Source organism: Marmota monax, unplaced genomic scaffold (assembly GCF_021218885.2).
Source record: "Marmota monax isolate L192 unplaced genomic scaffold, Marmota_monax_Labrador192_F-V1.1 WCK01_AAM20220418_F8-fsc00142, whole genome shotgun sequence".
NCBI classification, from domain to species: domain Eukaryota; kingdom Metazoa; phylum Chordata; class Mammalia; order Rodentia; family Sciuridae; genus Marmota; species Marmota monax.
This window is the reverse complement of record NW_026692025.1, coordinates 2052521-2070408: the sequence shown is the minus strand read 5'-3', so window position 1 is coordinate 2070408 and position 17888 is coordinate 2052521. Positions and strand designations below refer to the sequence as shown.

The 17888-nt window shown below is 49.9% G+C and overlaps 1 protein-coding gene across 7 annotated transcripts in view; it reads left to right on the top strand.

Annotated features, from left to right (window-relative positions):
• Atp2b3 (ATPase plasma membrane Ca2+ transporting 3) overlaps positions 1-17888 on the top strand; it is a 68674-nt gene that overhangs the window by 27615 nt on the left and 23171 nt on the right. For 4 of the 7 annotated variants that reach the window (XM_046453256.2, XM_046453248.2, XM_046453258.2 and 1 more), the window contains exons 7-16: positions 603-644; positions 2407-2571; positions 3193-3407; positions 4068-4310; positions 4831-5072; positions 9883-10117; positions 13532-13711; positions 13835-13922; positions 14382-14488; positions 15686-15877. In XM_046453256.2, coding sequence (XP_046309212.1) covers positions 603-644; positions 2407-2571; positions 3193-3407; positions 4068-4310; positions 4831-5072; positions 9883-10117; positions 13532-13711; positions 13835-13922; positions 14382-14488; positions 15686-15877 — 1709 coding nt within the window. The remainder of the gene's footprint in view (positions 1-602; positions 645-2406; positions 2572-3192; positions 3408-4067; positions 4311-4830; positions 5073-9882; positions 10118-13531; positions 13712-13834; positions 13923-14381; positions 14489-15685; positions 15878-17888) is intronic. The other 3 variants (XM_046453257.2, XM_046453255.2, XM_046453260.2) reach the window with 1 other exon arrangement.

Sequence of the window (17888 nt, the reverse complement as noted above, 5' to 3'; positions counted from 1 at the left end):
ATCCCAATCCCCCTGCCTAGGATCCACCTAGCACCTTGTCTGTGTCCCTGGATCCCCAATGACATGAGCTATTTTGTGGTGACTGATAGATCAAGTCCCTCCTGCCCTGGTCAGTTCCCCTCTGGATTGGGGCCAGCGTAGGTATGGCCCCCAGGATAGCCCTCCTAACTGCCACCTACCTCGTGCAGCCCTCAGATGTGGTCAGCGCTGTGGGAAGGCCCTTCTCAAGACAGCAGTCCTTTCAGAAACTTCCCACTGCTCTCTCATGTGACTCAGGAATCATCTAGTCTGCCTTCAAGGCTTCACTGTATGCCTGGAGTCAAGGCTCAGTGGGAAGCCCTGGCCCTGGGTTTTGTGTGGTAACCACATTCTGGGAGGTGGTGGCAGAGTGAGCCTGGAAAGTACAAGGTATGGAGAAGGTCTCTCTGTGGGCAGCATCAGAGCCACCAGCAATTAGACGCATCCTCCTCCCGCCCATCCCACGTGGTTCCAGGCTGCACTCTCTGTGCTCCAGCTCTGCCTACTGTCCTGTGCATGTCTGTTTGTCTTGGCCATATGGATGTTCTCAAGTCTCCGTGTCTGTCATTCCTCTTCCATTGTAGGAAAGCAGCAAGATGGGGCGATGGACAGTAGCCAGACCAGAGGTAATGTGTACGCAGCGCTGCTAAGGGCAGCTGAGGAGCCTGGGGGTTGGGGCTGGGTAGAGTGGGTGTGTGGGAGGGGCCACCCACCAATGGAGCAAGAGCAGCACCAAGAGACCAGGTGAGTGAACTCTATGGTCCTGCCCTGGCCTGAGAATGGAGGAGCACCCCCTAGGGCTGCTCTGAGCCTCCCATCCACAGACACTTCTGGAAGCCCAGACCAACCACCTAGATGTTGGCTAGCAGACACCTGAGCTATTGGCCATTATGCACCTGAGATCTGTGCATAAAGATAATCTGTGGCTAGGCACCCTGGGTCCTCTGGCCAGAGAAGGAACCTGATATACAAAGAAGTTGACTTTCCCAAAGCTCTGGTCCTGGTCCTGTGGGTTTCCCATGTCAGCTTCCTTCTGACTGACCCTGTGGACCAGGGTGACAGAGCAACCCTCCAATGGGCAGAGGCCCAGCTCTCCTCTAAGCCATGAGTCCCTAGTGGGCTCTGGCACTCTGTGGCTGGACAGCAGATGGCAGCCCAAGGAGAAGAAGCAATCCAAGTCAAATCAGCAGTCAGTTCTGGGTATTGGAAGTGTGACCTCAGGAAGGTCGTGGTACAAGAGATGGACCTTCTCAAGCAAGTATGGTATCTACTCACCCAGGGACCTAGGGACTGACACTGGATCAGATAAGCCAACTGGAGCTGAAAGGATAAAATTGAAGTTGGGAGGGAATTTGGGGAAGGGCTATGGGAGCATGACAGTAGTTGGGGTACAAGGATAGAAGTGGCCCAGCTGGGCAGGACTTGGCATATCCCTGAGGCTACTGAGAGGAAGGTACTATGGTGAGTGGCCTTGGGCTAGAAGGTGGGGAGGGGGGATACAGAGGTGATGGCTGTATGCAAAGAGCCCCATTGCATGGGAGACAGAGTGATGGGGGATAAAGACAAGCAGGGAACCCCCAATTGCTGGGTCAGTTAGCCCCTCCCTGAGGAAGAGTGAAGGTAGCAAGTAGAGTAGACATGATTACTTTGGGAATGCAGCTGAAGACCCTGGAGCTCAGGGAGTGCGTGAGGCCAGAGCTTGGCAAAGAGGAAAATGAGGAGCCGTGGGGTGGGGACATACCACCACCATATCAAGCACAGCAAGGATGAGGAAGGAGGGGGGAGGGGAAGGGGAGTCCTCTGCTCCAGCAGGGAGGCAGGGAGGCAGGGAGGCAGTTGGAGGGTCAGAAAAAGCTTGCCTACTGCAGCCCAGAGAGCATACGAGTGGGAGTAGACAGACTGAGCAGGGGTGGCTGGGATAGGAGGAGGGTCCACCAGGGCCCCTAAGCCTCCCAGTGGAGCAGGGAGGTGGCTTGTACACCAGTGAGCAGATGAGTCAACCTCAGGTTCTGGAATATTCCTTGGACCACAGACCTCTCCTCAGGTATTGAGATTTGGGGCATTCCAGGACTGGCCACCTGTCTGTGTGCCCAAGTACCTTGTTCTTGTGTCTGTCCTCCCTTTCCATGAGAGAACCATTTCTCTCTCCTACCTAGCACAGTGCTGGAGCTGTCCAGCCACCTTAGGAGGGTCTGACCTTAGGCAGCAAGATGGGGGAGGTCAATAGACTCCCTTTTGCCATGTTAAGCTTGGGATTATATAAAAGAACCCACAGTGAATTCCATTTCATTTTGAATGGTATGGCATGTCTTCCCCTGTGATAGCCCCTTGTAGCTCTTTCATCCTGGCTGTGCCCTAACCTTGGCCATGGTATTCCTCTGTGTGCAGCTAAAAAGCAGGATGGGGCAGTTGCCATGGAAATGCAGCCCCTGAAGAGCGCAGAGGGTGGGGAGATGGAGGAGCGAGAGAAGAAGAAAGCCAACGTGCCCAAGAAGGAGAAGTCAGTTCTACAGGGGAAGCTCACGAAACTGGCTGTGCAGATTGGAAAAGCAGGTAGGGACAGCCAGAGGTGGCAGGCCAGGGGCCACCAGTCATGCATAAGGGACTCTGGGATCCTGGAGATGGAATCATGACATGTACAGTCAGGATGAAGAGATATTGCAGGTGGTATGGGCCAGGCAGCCAGAGGCCAGCTAGAGCCATCAGGGTCTGGCCCAACTTTCCCCAGTAAGCATGGATTCCAAACCCTTCCCTAAGGCCCAAATCACAAGCTGACCTGTTACCCAGCATGCTCTGCCCATGGCATGGTCAAAAGGCAGCCAGCAGTATCGAGGGCCTACTGGCTGGAACTCTTAACTTCTGAGGGTGGGCCAAACCTAGCCAGTCCCTACAGCTGTGCCTCTCATGCCATTGGACATAGGCTCTCTGTTCTCCTTTCCACATGTCTTAGGGGACTTGACCAAAGAACATCTCAAGCTCTTATGCAAACAGGCCTTTCTCTGCCCCCACTGAGCCATCCCCCCAGCTGTTTATCCCAAAACTCAAACCAAATCTGCTTTGAGCTGGCCACAGCCACAGTGTCCCTTACCTTTTCTTCCCTCTTTCTCTCTCCTTCTCAACTATGGTGGCCCTCTTCCTCCCCAACCCTCTGTGGCCTCCATCATGACCGGACAGGGCTGGTGATGTCTGCCATCACTGTCATCATCCTGGTCCTCTACTTTGTGATTGAGACCTTCGTTGTGGATGGCCGGGTGTGGCTGGCAGAGTGCACGCCCGTCTATGTGCAGTACTTCGTGAAGTTCTTCATCATCGGTGTCACTGTGTTGGTTGTGGCTGTCCCTGAGGGCCTGCCTCTTGCTGTCACCATCTCCTTGGCTTACTCTGTCAAGGTAATAATAGTGTTTACAGTTGTGGGCTTTCAGCAAGCACCTGGGCTGCATTGAGGACTAGGGGAGGTTGGGTACACCTTGGGGAGGAGGGAAGGCATTGAGTGGGGACCAAGGGGCATCTTTGCAGATCTGTTGATACAGAGGGACTTGCTGTATTCAGGGGCGTTCCCCACCTGGATCCCTGGGCACAATGAGATAAGCCAGAGAGCAAGTGGGTGGTGAAGTAGACCTGAGGGTTAGCATCTCTGGGACACAAAAATAGAGAGGCCAGAGGGTTAGGAAGTGAAGATACCAGTACTGTTTGTGGGGATGGGAACAGGGAGGCGCTGGGACATGAGAAGACTATGGGCAGAGCATGCGAGAGTCAGGATGGCATCAGGGAACCTCAGGGCCAGTGGGTAACCTGAGAGGGGCCTCTGAGAAGATGAGCTCTGAGGAGAGTGACTGCCTGAAGTCTGACTGCTAGCTCTTTGAGGAGAGTCTTTCTGTCTCATAGGCCTGCTCCCTTGGTTTAGCCACCACATAGCCCAGTGCTGATCAGGGTTCCCAATGGGCTGTTAGTACCACAAGTACATCATATTTGTGTTGACCATTTCTTGTTCCCCTTAACCTGATGAGTGAACAACACAAGTGTCCCCACCCGATCTATACCCTTTACAGAAAATGATGAAGGACAACAACCTGGTACGCCACCTGGATGCCTGTGAGACCATGGGCAATGCCACTGCCATCTGTTCAGACAAGACGGGCACGCTCACCACCAACCGGATGACTGTGGTCCAGTCCTACCTAGGAGATACCCACTACAAAGAGATTCCAGCCCCCAGTGCCCTGACCCCCAAGATCCTTGACCTCCTGGTCCATGCCATCTCCATCAACAGTGCCTACACCACCAAAATACTAGTGAGCTGAAGCAGGAGGGCAGGCTGACAGAGCTGCTGTGGGACAAGGGAAGGGGCTGGGCTGGGGTGTGGCATGAGCTATCCTGAAGAGCTGACTATACCCCCTTAAGAACTTCTGAGAGGCTGGAGGCCCCTCAAAGGTAGAGCACAGGCCTAGAATGCATGAGGCCCTAGGTTCAACTCCCAGCATCACCAAAAAAAATTTTTTTTTTGAGCAGAGTCTTTGGGTTCACCCTCCTCTCAGTCCCTGACATGACAGGGTGCTCTGGCTACTGGGTGGGGCCTGCAGCTTCTAGAAGACCCTTCTAAGTCTGGTGAATGATGAGAATCCTGCCTGCAAGGGGTCACTTTGCAGCTGGGGCATGGCCCATCTAGTCCACATAGTCAGGGGAGCAGTCCTCTGCTCCCCTGACAACACACCCTAAAACACGGTAGCCACAACTGGGCAGGAGCCAGGCCCCGGGGGCAGCATGGAGGGTGCTCTTGGCCTCGGTGCCATCTTGGCTCTCCTCGCCCTGCAGCCTCCAGAGAAGGAAGGCGCTCTCCCACGCCAAGTGGGCAATAAGACGGAGTGTGCTCTGCTGGGCTTTGTCCTGGACCTGAAGCGGGACTTCCAGCCTGTGCGGGAGCAGATTCCAGAAGATAAGCTTTACAAAGTGTACACCTTCAACTCAGTCCGCAAGTCCATGAGCACGGTCATCCGCATGCCTGACGGCGGCTTCCGCCTCTTCAGCAAGGGGGCCTCGGAAATCCTGCTCAAAAAGTGAGTGGGCAACAGGAAGGAGCCAGGGGCTGGGTGGCTGGGGGCTAGTTTAAGGGTATATACAAGATTTCTTGTTTTATTTTTGTAGCAAAATAGACCTGATATAAAATTGACCATTCTCATCTCTTTAAAGTATACAGTTCAGTGGCATTAAGTACATTCACAATGTCATGCAACTGTTACTACTCGAGTTCACAAACATTTCCATCGCCCCATAAAGAGCCCCTGACCCACTAAACAGCTACTGTCCATCTCCCCACCAGTCCTGGAAACCACTGATCTGATTTCTGTCTCTGCCTATTTTGAACATTTCATATAAATGGAATCCTGCAGCCAGGTGCAGTGGTGCACCCTATAATCCCAGCTATTCAGGAGACTGAGGCAGAAGGATGGCAAGTTTAGGCCAGCCTGGGCAACTTGGTGAGAACCTGTCTCAAAATAAAAAATCAAAAGGTCTGGGGATGTGGCTCCGTGGTAGAGCACTCCTGAGTTCAATCTCCAGTATTGCAAAGAAAAAAAGGAAATCATGCACTTTGTGGCCTTTGTGTCTGGCTTCTTTCATTGAGAATAATGTCCTCAAGGTTCATCCATGTATCATAATTTCATTTCTTTTTGCTGGTTGACTAATATCTCATTGTGTGTATAAGATCAATTTTGTTATCCATTCATCTGTTGCCAAACACTAGGATTTTTTCTACATTTTGGCTATTGTGAATAATGCTGCTGTGAACAAGGTTGTGTTTGAATTCACATTTTTTTTTTAGAGAGAGAGAGAGAGAGAGAGAATCTTTTCTTTCTCTCTCTCTCTCTCTTTTTTTTTTTTTTTTTTTTTTTTTGGTAGATGGACACAACACAATGCCTTTATTTTTATGTGGTGCTGAGAATCGAACCCGGGTCCCGCCCATGCTAAGCAAGTGCTCTACCACTGAGCCACAATCCCAGCCCTTGAATTCACATTTTCAACTCTTTTAGATATATCCCATTTTAGTCAGCTTTCCATTACAATAACAAAACCCTAAGCTAAATCAGTTTATAAAGAGAAAAGGTTTGTTTTGGCTTATAGATCTGGAGGTTTGGGTTCATGATCACTTGGCCTCATTGCCTTTGGGGCTGTGGCAAGACAGTACATCATGACAGGTGTGTGTGATGGAGCAAAGAGTCACTTTATTTCATGGCTGGGATGAGAAGGAGAAAGAAGAGACCACAGTCCCACAATCCCCTTAAAGGGCATGCCCCAAGGACTTAACCCCCCCACACTAGGCCCTACTTCCTAAGTTCCCACCCCTCCCAAGAGTGCCAAGCTGGGGACCAAGCTTTTAACACATAGGCCTTTGGGACACATTCTGTCCCTAACCCCCAGTGGCTCATGTCCATCTCCCAATACAAAATGCATTCAATTCTTCTCCATGAATCTCCAGAGTCTTAACTATTCCCACTTTGCTTAAAAGTCCAAGTCCAAAAAGTCTCCTCTGAGACTCAGGGCAAAATCTTAGTCAAGAGCCCCTATACAGTTAAAAAAGAAAGTTACATTCTTCCAAGATACAATGACACAGCGTAAGCATTCTCATTCCAAGATGGGGAAAATAGGAAAATAATATGGAGGGTCTAGACCAAAGTAAGACCAAAACCCAGGAGGCAAATCCTAAATCTCCAGGTCTGGTGTCCAAAGCACACCACGTTAGTATGTGCCTCCCAAGGGCTTGGTCAATCCCATCCTAATAACTTTGCTGGCTGCTTCCCACAAGGCCACTGTCTTGAGCTAGCTTTACACGCTGTCTGCAATTTCCTCTGAGCATTCCTAGCATCCTCTAACTTCATGGGGTCTCCTTTACAACATGAGCTTCATTCTCATGGCTCCATCATTGCTCTGGCAGAGACTGCCTGCAAGGATGCCAATGCTGCCACACCCTGCCTGGCTCCCAGGCTTTCCTTTGAAATCTTGGTGGAAGCCTCCATGACTCCATAACTCTTGCATCCTGCATGCCTGCAGAACCAGCATCACCTGGATGACACCAAGGTCTGGCACCAGTGAGAGCTGTATCTGGGCCCACTTGAACCATGATTCTAGCTGCCTCTGGCTAAAAACAGAGAAATAAATTCCAGGGAAATAAATCCCTAGTCACTTTTGGGTGAGCATGGCACCTTGGGGCTTTCTTCTCCAAAGACTCTGTCCTGGAAATTCTTTGAAACCAATTTATAATTCTACATTTCTAAGCATGAGATGGCACTCCATTTCTGCAATTCCCTCTAGGCATCTTTCCTATTATCCACTTGGCTTCTTTTTAGTTGCACTAGCAACCACATCAGTACCCTCTTTGGCTGGAACTTTACACTAACTTCTTTTTTGGCCAAACAGCAAGTTTTGCAAGTCTTTCCACTCTATTCCTCTTTTCTCCTGATTCTCACAGTAAATTTAGCTAAAAAGGATGCAGGAATAAATACCCATGCCATATCCTGAATGCTTTGCTGTTTCCTCCTTCACATGAACTAATTTTTCACCTTGAAACTCAGCCTCCCAAAGAGTCTCAGGACATAGACAAAATGCAGCCAAATTCTTTGTCATAATGTAAAAAAGGATGGTCCCCTGTACCATTTCCAGTGGAGCCCTTGTTTCCATATGAAACTTTATGAGCACAGTTTTTACTATCTGCATTCCCTTAGCATTCTGGTCCTCTGAGCTCCCAGGAGAATTGCCCACGAAGCTGTGCTTATAGCATTCTGGCCTTTCCTAGCCTGCTCCTTCAAACTTTCCAAACTCCTCCCACCCATTCTCAATGTTCTTCTACATTGACAGGTGTAATCACAGCGAGGACCCACTTCTTGGCACAAATTTTCTAGGCATCCTGCAATCCAGTCAGGTTGTCACTAAAATTAACCATCATGTCTACCTAGGAGTGCCATGCCCGGTCATATTATAACTATGTTTTTTTTTTTTTCCAAATTGACTCCACAAGTTGATGTTCCAAGTAGCTAAGTAGAAGAATTCTAACTTCTCCTCATCCTTCCAAATATTTGTTATTCTCTCCTTTTATTGTTATTATTATGGTCATCCTAGTGTATGTGAGGTGGTATCTTATGGTGGTTTTGATCTGCATTTCCTTAAGGACTAATGCTGTTGAGAATTTGTTCAAGTGTTTAGTGACAAGTTTAGGACTTCTTTAGAGAAATGTCTATTGAAGCCCTTTGCCCATTTTTTAGTTGGTCTGTTTGTGTTCTTATTACTTAGTTTTAAGAGTTCTTTATATATTCGGGTTATTAGATCCTTATCAGGTATCGGATTTATAAATATTTCTTCCCATTGTGTTAGTTCTTTTTACTATTGAGAGTATCCCTAGACACATGATGTTTTAAGATTATGATAAAGTTCAATTTATCTATTTTTGCTACTGTTATTTTTGTTGGGTTTCTTTTAGAAGTGATGAAAATGTTTGAAAGTTGACTGTAGTGATGCTTGTATGTATCTATGAATACACTAAAAATCATTGAATTGTACACTTTAAATGGGTGAATTGTGTGGTATGTGAATAAAGCTGCTTAACAAAACAGAAAGAGGGAGCATGCAGCCTTGCGTCCAAGCACCCTTGCTCCCCCTGCCCTTTCTCAGTCTATACACTTTCCTTTGGCCTTGGCCTCTCTCTTTTCCCCATTCCTTCTGCCCCACCCACCTGGATCCTCCCATACTTCCCCCCTGGGAAGCCTAGGGTTTCTTGCACCCCCAGGCTCAGCCTGCCCACTGTTCTCAGCAGACCTGATCACCGGGTGAGCCCCAAATAGTCCAGGCACAGACACTGCAACCCAGGGCAAAAACCACATCCTCCCTGAAGCCCTGATGGGTTGGTAGTGGAGGCTGGACTTCAGGGCCTAGACCTCTTTCTGGGCTTCTCTTTTGATGGCCACTGTGGCTGAAAACCCAAATTCTATAGCAGAGCCTGAAGTCCAAACCTGACTCTACTCTTTGCTGGCCATGTGAACATGAGCAAATTACTTCCACTCTCCATGGCCACCACAGTTTCCCCTGATAACTTATTTCCTGGGAGTGTTGTGAGAATGACATAAGTGAATCCGTGTTCCTAGGAAGACATCAGTCTGTGCCAGCTCTTGTTATCATTTCCTTCTGTCTTGACAACCAGTTCCTGCTTCATCAGTGTCCCTGTAGTACCTACCTCCTAAGCCCATTCACTTTTTCTATCACACCTGTCTTTAGCTGAATCCTCCCAGTCATATCTATTCTGAGAAGCACCTGGGTCCATCAAAGCTTGGACTGAGATTGCTGCTTTTCCCATTCCGTGGTTACAACTGATAGTCTGTGGCATTTGGTTTTTCCTGATGATCTTCCTCCTTGTCCCGTGGAGTCCATGGGAGAACTGCCATAAGCCAGGAGTTCCCACCTGCCAACTGGGGGTCTCTCAGCCAACTCTAATGTATGTGTGTCCAGAGGCTTCTGGAAAAAATGACCCCAAACCTGCTGGCTTAAAACAACAGTTTTGGAGGCCAGAAGTCCAATGTCAAGGTATAGGCAGGGCTGTGCTCCTTCTGACAGCTATAAGAGAGAATCCTTGCTTGCCTTTCCCAGATTCAGGTGGTGGCTACAATCCTCCATGCTTCTTGGCCTGCAGCTGCATTACTCCAGTCTCTACCTCTGTTGTCACATGGCCTCCTCCCCTGTCTGTGTGTCTCTGTGTCCTCTGCTATCTATATAAGGACATTGGACACTGGCTAAAGTCCCACCCTATTCCACTGTGACTAGTGCTGCTTCCTCTTGTTTTCTCCCTGTCTCCACCTCACTCCACCACCCCTCCCCTTGCCCCAGGTGCACCAACATCTTAAACAGCAATGGTGAACTCCGAAGTTTTCGTCCTCGGGACCGGGATGACATGGTGAAGAAGATCATTGAGCCAATGGCTTGCGACGGCCTCCGTACCATCTGCATCGCCTACCGAGACTTCTCTGCAGGCCAGGAGCCCGACTGGGACAACGAGAATGAGGTGGTGGGTGACCTCACCTGCATAGCTGTCGTGGGCATTGAGGATCCCGTTCGGCCTGAGGTAGCCACCCCTTGGTAACTGCTTTCTGGACCTGAGGTGTCCGATAAGTGGAGGGCCAGCCTTTTCCCACACTTAACCTCCACGGTGTACTTCAAACACAAGCATGCATGGCGAGAGCCACTTTCTCCTCACCTTCCCAGCTGTTACACCTCTTACTGCATAGTTACAGGTAGAGCAAACCAGCCACCTGCTGAAGTGCAGAAACACTGGATAAGGTGGTCAATGGCAGAGACTTGGGATCCTCCTAGGGTCATGGCCATTGCACCCCAGATCACACCCTCCTCAGTACACTTGATCTCCTTCCTGGAGGCTCTTGCCCTTGACCCACACAGAGGTTCTGGGCTGCCCACAGAAAGCCTCCTCCTGCTTGGCCCTGGGGCATAGCTCAGGCTTCACCTCCTACTGGGTGAGTGAGTGCAGCAGTGAGATCTTCAAACCTCACCCCAGGCCCCTGCAAAACCAATAGGCTCAAGGGGATGGTGAGGGAGAGCGGGGAGCCAGGGATGACTGAGCTGGGAAGCCTGACTGACGCAGGTTTGGGGGACAGGGTGGACCATTCTTAGTCAAGGGTTTAGGTGGATCCAAATGATACTCAGGATATCCTTATGAAAATGTCAAGTAGGTCAGTGGCTATAGGAATAGAGAGCTCACAGCAAAGTTCCTGACTAGAGAGAAATTCCAGGAGCATCATTGTATGGGTGACATCACCGGGACAGTGTGCACTGCAACAGAGGCCAGACAGGGAATGGAAACTTCAAGGGCCATGTGTCTGAAGCAAGCACAGAGGAAAAGAGGGTGAGTTTGCCCAGTCATGGCCTTGACATTGGGAAGTCATTAAAGACCTTGAGCTGAGCAGGTTCCATGGGATGGCTGCTTTTTATTCTTTAAAAATAGGAGATCCTGCCAGGATTGAGGCTCAGTGGTAGAATGCTTGCCTGCATGGGTGAGGCCCTGGGTTCAATCCTCAGCACCACATAAAATAAAATAAAATAAAGGTATTGTGTCCATCTACAACTAAAAAAAAAATTTAAAAATGGGAGATCCTGGAGAGAGGCAGAGTCTGGGAGGGCCTTCTGTCTTCACAGACCCTCTCTATTGCTGCCATCTCATGTCAAAAACCTGAAAACATATTTGTAGGAGCTGCAGTGGGGTGTGGGGTGACGGGAGAGGAGAAGCTTCATGCTTTGGACCATGGACCAAAAAAACTCAATTCAGAAGAAAATGCCCAGTGGCCATGGATCATTATCAATAGAGCAGCCCTGCATTCCAAGAAGAACCCAGTGTGAACTGGCATTAAGGTGAGCTCCTAGGCCTGCTGCAAAATATTTTAATGTAAGTTTTCATCTCAGAAAATGTCAAACAGAGGCAAGTTGTGGTGAGGATATAATAAAGGCCCACCTTCAGTAGGTGCCCTAGCAGGTTAGGGAGAGGCCACCCCAGGCTGGGCATTGGCAGAGGGGCCCAAGGAATCAGAAATGGCTCCTTTTTGACTTGAGAGTAGCTTTAGATAGTCCAGGAGGCAGGTCACAGTGACAAGGTCATGTGGGAAGGCCATGAAGATTCTCAGGGAAATGGGCTAGCCAGGTAGTAACCAGGAAGAGAGCACAGAGGGCCCTGTGACTCCCTGGTGCCAATAGCAGGAGGGAAGGCACATGGGCCTTGGGTAACCCTGCTGTGGGCTGTGCCTGCAGGAAGCTTGGTGTGTGCCACCTTAATGACTGAGCAGAGCCTGACAGCTCTTCCACTGTGCTGCCCACCCTTGAGGAGGAAGCAGGGAGTGCCACTGAACAGATGACAAGGGAAATCTGTCCCATGAGAAGGGGGTCACCTTATAAAGAGGGGCCTTCCTGCCACCTGGTTGGGAGGCTCAGAGTCCCAAGACTGCGTGAAGGATCTGGCAGCCCAGCCTCCGTCTGCAGCTCCCAGCTTTCGGGTTTGTCCCAGCCACTTGGTGGCAGCAGAGGAATGCCTTCCAGATGCTCCAGGGACAGGAGCTGCCTCATTGCCTTGCTGGGAGGGAAGTTGTCTCCTGGTAACATGTGGTCTTATCTAGAGCGCGCCAAGGTCCTCAAAGAGCAGAAAGTATCAAGGGGATACATCACAGGGGGATGCTCAACCTTCCTGGTCACTTTTAAGGCCATTTCCTTCAGGAATCATCAGGTTTCTCTGTCACAGCCTGAAATGGGGGCCCCTCTATTCTTGCCCCCACTCTCTCTGGCTGTTCCCAGGCAGCTCTGCCCCAGTCCCCCACAGCCTGACTCTTACTCTAGGATCCCTACACCAGAGGATTGGGCCACATCTGGGCCACCTGCACATCCTTACATCTTTCCTCCTTGGACTCTGTGTTTGTCCCAGGGAATCCATGTTTATCCCATCAATGCTCACAGTGACCCCCACTGCAAAATTAGCAAGCTTAGGCCTAACCTCTTTCAATTCCTCAAGCTCTGGATGGTTTTTCCGTTCTGTCACCCCTCCCTGCCAGTGCATCTGTCGGACCCTATCTTGTCTGCTTCCTTCCCTGCTGCAGCCTCAGGGCCTGAAGAGCCAGTACTTCATTGGTTTGGGAAATGTCCTTTCCATCTTCCTCTCACTGGAATGATGCCATGACCTCCTAGCTCGTCTCCTGGCTTCCCACTCTCAACCCTCGTTTTGCACTCAATGCCAGGGGGGTTCTCTTTCTCCTTGCCTTGTATCAGAATTGAATATGATATTTGGAAATGAAATCCATGCTTCATAACCAAGCAATGTTCCATTTCCCCCAGCAAATAGATAATGTAAGGCCCACATCTCTAAGAAAAAGATTAATGCCCAGACGGTAAGAGAGGAGCCCAGAGCTTAGTTGCAGTTCTGGCTGCTTCAGAGTCAGCTGACCGCTGAGTCCTCACCCTGAGTCAGGGTCCCAGAAGGATGGGCCTGTAGCAGGCACTGCTAGCCACAGGAAAGCTAGTCAAGTAGCCAGGGTTGGGAGGCCCCTTTCTTATTTTTCTTTAGAGTCAATGTCCCTGCCCTACCTGCTGCCTGGTGACCTGGACTGGTTCTGCTCAGCAGCCCTGGAGCTCAGTTTACCAGCTGGAAAATGAGGTTAACAGCTGGGTAAATCTTATGGCCACCCTGGTACCCCTTCCAGACATGAATATGAAAGATTCCAATGGCTTCTCCCAGCCCTGCTCACACCACCAGGGCCTGGATCTAAGTCATTGCTGGTCCCTGGCGTAGGTAGGCTGAGGATTGAGGGAGGCACCCGCCTACCATGGGCTGTTCTCTATGCCTTCTCTGGGCCCACCCTCCACAGACACCTTGCCTGGGTACACAGGTTTGGCTTAACTACTAGCTCTGGATGTTAGACCCAGCACAGCCCAGACACGAAATAAGTTTTGCCTTACTGGCTTTGCTTTCTCTTCTTGTCTCTTGCAGGTCCCTGAAGCTATCCGCAAATGCCAGCGTGCAGGCATCACAGTTCGCATGGTGACTGGAGACAACATCAATACGGCCCGGGCCATTGCAGCCAAGTGTGGCATCATCCAACCAGGAGAGGACTTCCTGTGCTTGGAAGGGAAGGAGTTCAACAGGAGGATCCGCAACGAGAAAGGCGAGGTAGCTCCCTGCCACCTTAGTCCCAGTTTTGACTGCTTCTATGACCTTCCTTCCCTGCCCTTTTCAGTCCCTCCACTAGCCCTGCACCCATCTTACCTGTGTAGTATCATGTGCTTCCCCCAGATAGAACAAGAGCGGCTGGACAAGGTGTGGCCCAAGCTGAGGGTGCTCGCCAGGTCGTCTCCCACCGACAAGCACACTCTAGTCAAAGGTAAACGAGCTCACTCAGCCCCTTCCTGGGGGCAGCATGGGTGCCCAGGCACGTCCTGTCATCTGCTCATGAACACCTCAAGTCATGTTCCCATGTGGGTCTCCAGGGCCTGCTTATGAAGCCAGGATCCTGCTTCTAGAAACTTGTGTATAGAAAATACCCAAGCAGGAGGAGCCCACAGAGGCGGTCTCCTTACTGGAGCAAATCAAGAAATTGAGATCCACGGGAGGAAGACATTAACCCAAATCACGCAGCGCCGGCTCCCTCTCTTCTACCAAATGACACCCCCCTCACCACTGCCTGATGGGCCACAGTGGGAAGAGAGGGACTTGACCCACAGGTGCCCAGGAGCACAAGGACAGCCTGCCCCACAGACGCCTTGGCAGGGCTCCAGGGGGACATGGTGTCTCCATATCTACAGATGGCACTGGCCCTGCCCTGCCCCATTCTGTGTTCCAGGGATCATCGACAGCACTACTGGTGAGCAGCGGCAGGTGGTGGCAGTGACTGGAGATGGCACCAACGATGGGCCAGCCCTCAAGAAGGCAGATGTGGGCTTTGCCATGGTAAGTCACCCAGGGCCAGGCCAGTCACCTCAACAGATGAGACCTTGAGTCTCGCAGACAGTAACTGTGCACTAGAGAGTGAAACACTGTGTTAGGGCAGGTTACAGTAGGATAGAAAGTTCTCTCACATCCTGGCACTTGGGCCTATATGAGCTCTGCCTCCCTTGGGTCTCAGTTTCCTGTGGTTTGTTTAAAGACATTTGACATGATGACATCTGCAGTGAAGTGGGGCATCACTGAGATGGGGAGTAGGCAGCAGGGGCTCATCAGTGATGGGCCCTGCCTGCCATTGCCCGCTCCTGGTCCACTTTAAGTGGACTCCTGGACCATATTTCTAAATCATACACTTTCTAAATTGCAAATATGGATGCATGTAGGGAGTAGGGAGGATTTGATTGACAAATGCCTAAAAGTTACCTTCTCATTTCTATGACTTTCTAGTAGAATTGAATTATTTTCTATACTTGTGATTAAGAGTCCCTAGTGGGGTCTCCCTCTGTGCTGCTTTCCTGTTGCTTACATAGAGGTGGTTCTTCCCTTCAAACCCCAGGCCCACTGAGCAAGGAGCCTGGAGGTACTACACACAGGGCTCTGGGCTTGGCCACTGAGGGCAGAAGCCTGGCAAGCCCTATCCCTACTCTAGCAGAAAGGAGTACCCTCAACTCAGCCCACATTCAATGCAGCCCACCAGGGGCCCAGTCCACCCCCTCTGGGCCCCCAGACCTGGAGGGAAGACCAAACTGAGCTTTCTGACAGCAGGTCTCACAGGGCCAGGCCTGAGGTGGAACAAGTGAGGGCTGGGCAGTTTTGCACAGGTATAGCCACATCTGCATTCTGTACTGGAGAAGCAAGGACCCACTGTTCAATCCAGGACCCCCAGGGCCTACTTAGATAATCAGTTTCTCTAGAGCACTAAAGCAAACAGAAAGCTGGTGAGTGACCCTGTCATCAGCATCCTCTGAGTTTAGGAGCAAACTCCCTGTACTGTGGCAGGCAATGACTCTCAGAGTATGTTTATAGCACAAATCATAATGGATTAAAACGAGTGCTGTTCCTAGCTGGGCGAACATCATCTGGAAGTGCAAGACAGAAAACCAGCCCACAAGGGCTCGGTGGACAAAGGGGGCTGAGGGATGGACTCCATGAGCACTCTGGTTTGGACACTCATGGATTCTGTGTTTGTGTGCCATCCCCCAGGGAATTGCAGGAACTGACGTGGCCAAGGAGGCCTCTGACATCATCCTGACCGATGACAACTTCACCAGCATTGTCAAGGCAGTCATGTGGGGCCGCAACGTCTATGACAGCATCTCCAAGTTTTTGCAGTTCCAGCTGACAGTCAACGTTGTGGCTGTGATTGTGGCCTTCACAGGCGCCTGCATCACTCAGGTGGGCAGCACAATCCTGTGGAAGGTTTCTGAGGGCAGAGGCTCAGGCTGAAAAGCTCAGGCTTAAAGGCCAGGTGGAAAGCAAGTATTTTTTTTTATTTGCTGCAGATTCTTTTTAATTGAAATCAAATTCACGTACCCCCAAATTCACCATTTTAGGTACACAGTTCAGTAGATTTTCTAGTACGATTACCATGTTATGCAACCATCACATGTATCTGGTTCCATAGTATGTTCATCAGTCCCAAAGGAAACCCTATACCCAATACAGTCACTCCCTATCACACCCCTGGAAATCACCAGATCAGTGCTACCTAATACTATATGGCCTTTGTTTGTAACATCTCACTGAGCACAATTTTTTCAAGATTCACCCATGTTATAGTCAGTACATCATTCCTTTTTATACCTGAAAAGTATTTCATAATACCATCTGTGTACATATGCCACATTGTGTTGCTCATTCATCAGCCAGTGGACTATTGGGTGGTGCCGGGTTTCTGTTCTCATGACTAACAGGCTCAGGGGTCACTCCAGTTGAACTGGGTTAACTGGGCTGTGCAAAATAACCACACAAGAGACACAAATACCTTTTTTTTGGGGGGGGGGTTGCTGTGATGGCTCCTCTGACCTTAAGGGTCCGCAGAAAGAGAGAGAGCGAGAGCACGCCCTGACCCCTTTTATTGAGGAGAAGCTATTCAAATGAGGCAAGGGGTCAGGTTTCAGGGGGCTGAGTCTATCTTCATGATGTCCACTGTCAGCAGGTTGACTGACACCTGGGTAGGCCACACCCAAGGGCACAGTAAGAGGAGGGGACACACACAAGGCACTTCCATGGAAGATTCTATCCTAAACAGGGCAAGGGGTTATATTACAAAGGAACAGGTGAGCATAGCTTCACCCATGGGGCTGTAGCAAGACACACCCATGCACAAGACACCGACCCTCTAACCCAAGAAGGGTGGGGGAAGCTCTGCCACATTTCTGTGACTGAGCGCCTCAGCACCCAGCTGGGGAGTGTAACTCAATCACGTGTAAGGTTGGTCTCCCACAGGGTGGTTTCTACATTTTGGATATCATAACTGGTACTACTAGGAATATTCATGTGCAAGTTTCTGTGTGGACATATTTGTACCATTTTTCTGGGGAACTCCAAGTTTCTCCCTTGGTGGAATCTCCTCCCCTTTCTCATTGTCCCATTTTCCCTATCGGTGACAATTCAGAATTGATTTGTTCCCTATTAGTGATGTCAAAGCTTATTGTCAACAGGTAGTTAAATTATTTGCTGATCAAGTTGGTCCTTTCAAAGATTTTTGGGATCTAAATCACATGACACAAACTTCCCCATAATAATAATTTTAAAGTGTTCAATTCAGTGGTTTTTATTATATTCACAACGTTGTAAAACTATCATCACTATGTACTCCCAGAATAGTCTGATCACCCCAAAAGGAAACCCCATACCCATTAGCAGACACTCCACTCCCTTTCCCAACCTACAGCTCCCCTAAGGTGCTCTCTCTGTGAAGATGTCAGTTTTGGAAATGTCAAATGAATTAAATCATATGAAACCTTGTGATCATATGATCATGGGAAACCATATGACGCCTTGAAGCCAATTTTTAAAGAACGATTAGGGGATGACAAGGCAAGTCAGATCAGAGTTCTGGCCTCTTCCTGCCCCTTGGGAATAGGAGACTGAAAGAGTGTCCATCCTTCTGTGGCCCCAAAGCTAGCCCCCTTTCACTGGACTATTTTTTTTTTAGCCTGGGATAACTGGCTGGACCTTTCACACCTTCTAGATCACTGCCAGCAGGCAACAGAAGGAGATGGGCAGAAACTAGAAGCCTAGCAGTAAACCCCTGCTAACATAAAGGACACCTAGGGCTGCAGACATTATATGTTTATGGGAATGAAATTCTGATGGCATTGACCGCAAGCTGAGTTCCTTCCTAGGAGCTACAGGTTTTTCCACCCCAGGCTGTCCCCAGTTGGGAAACTGGGCAGCCTGC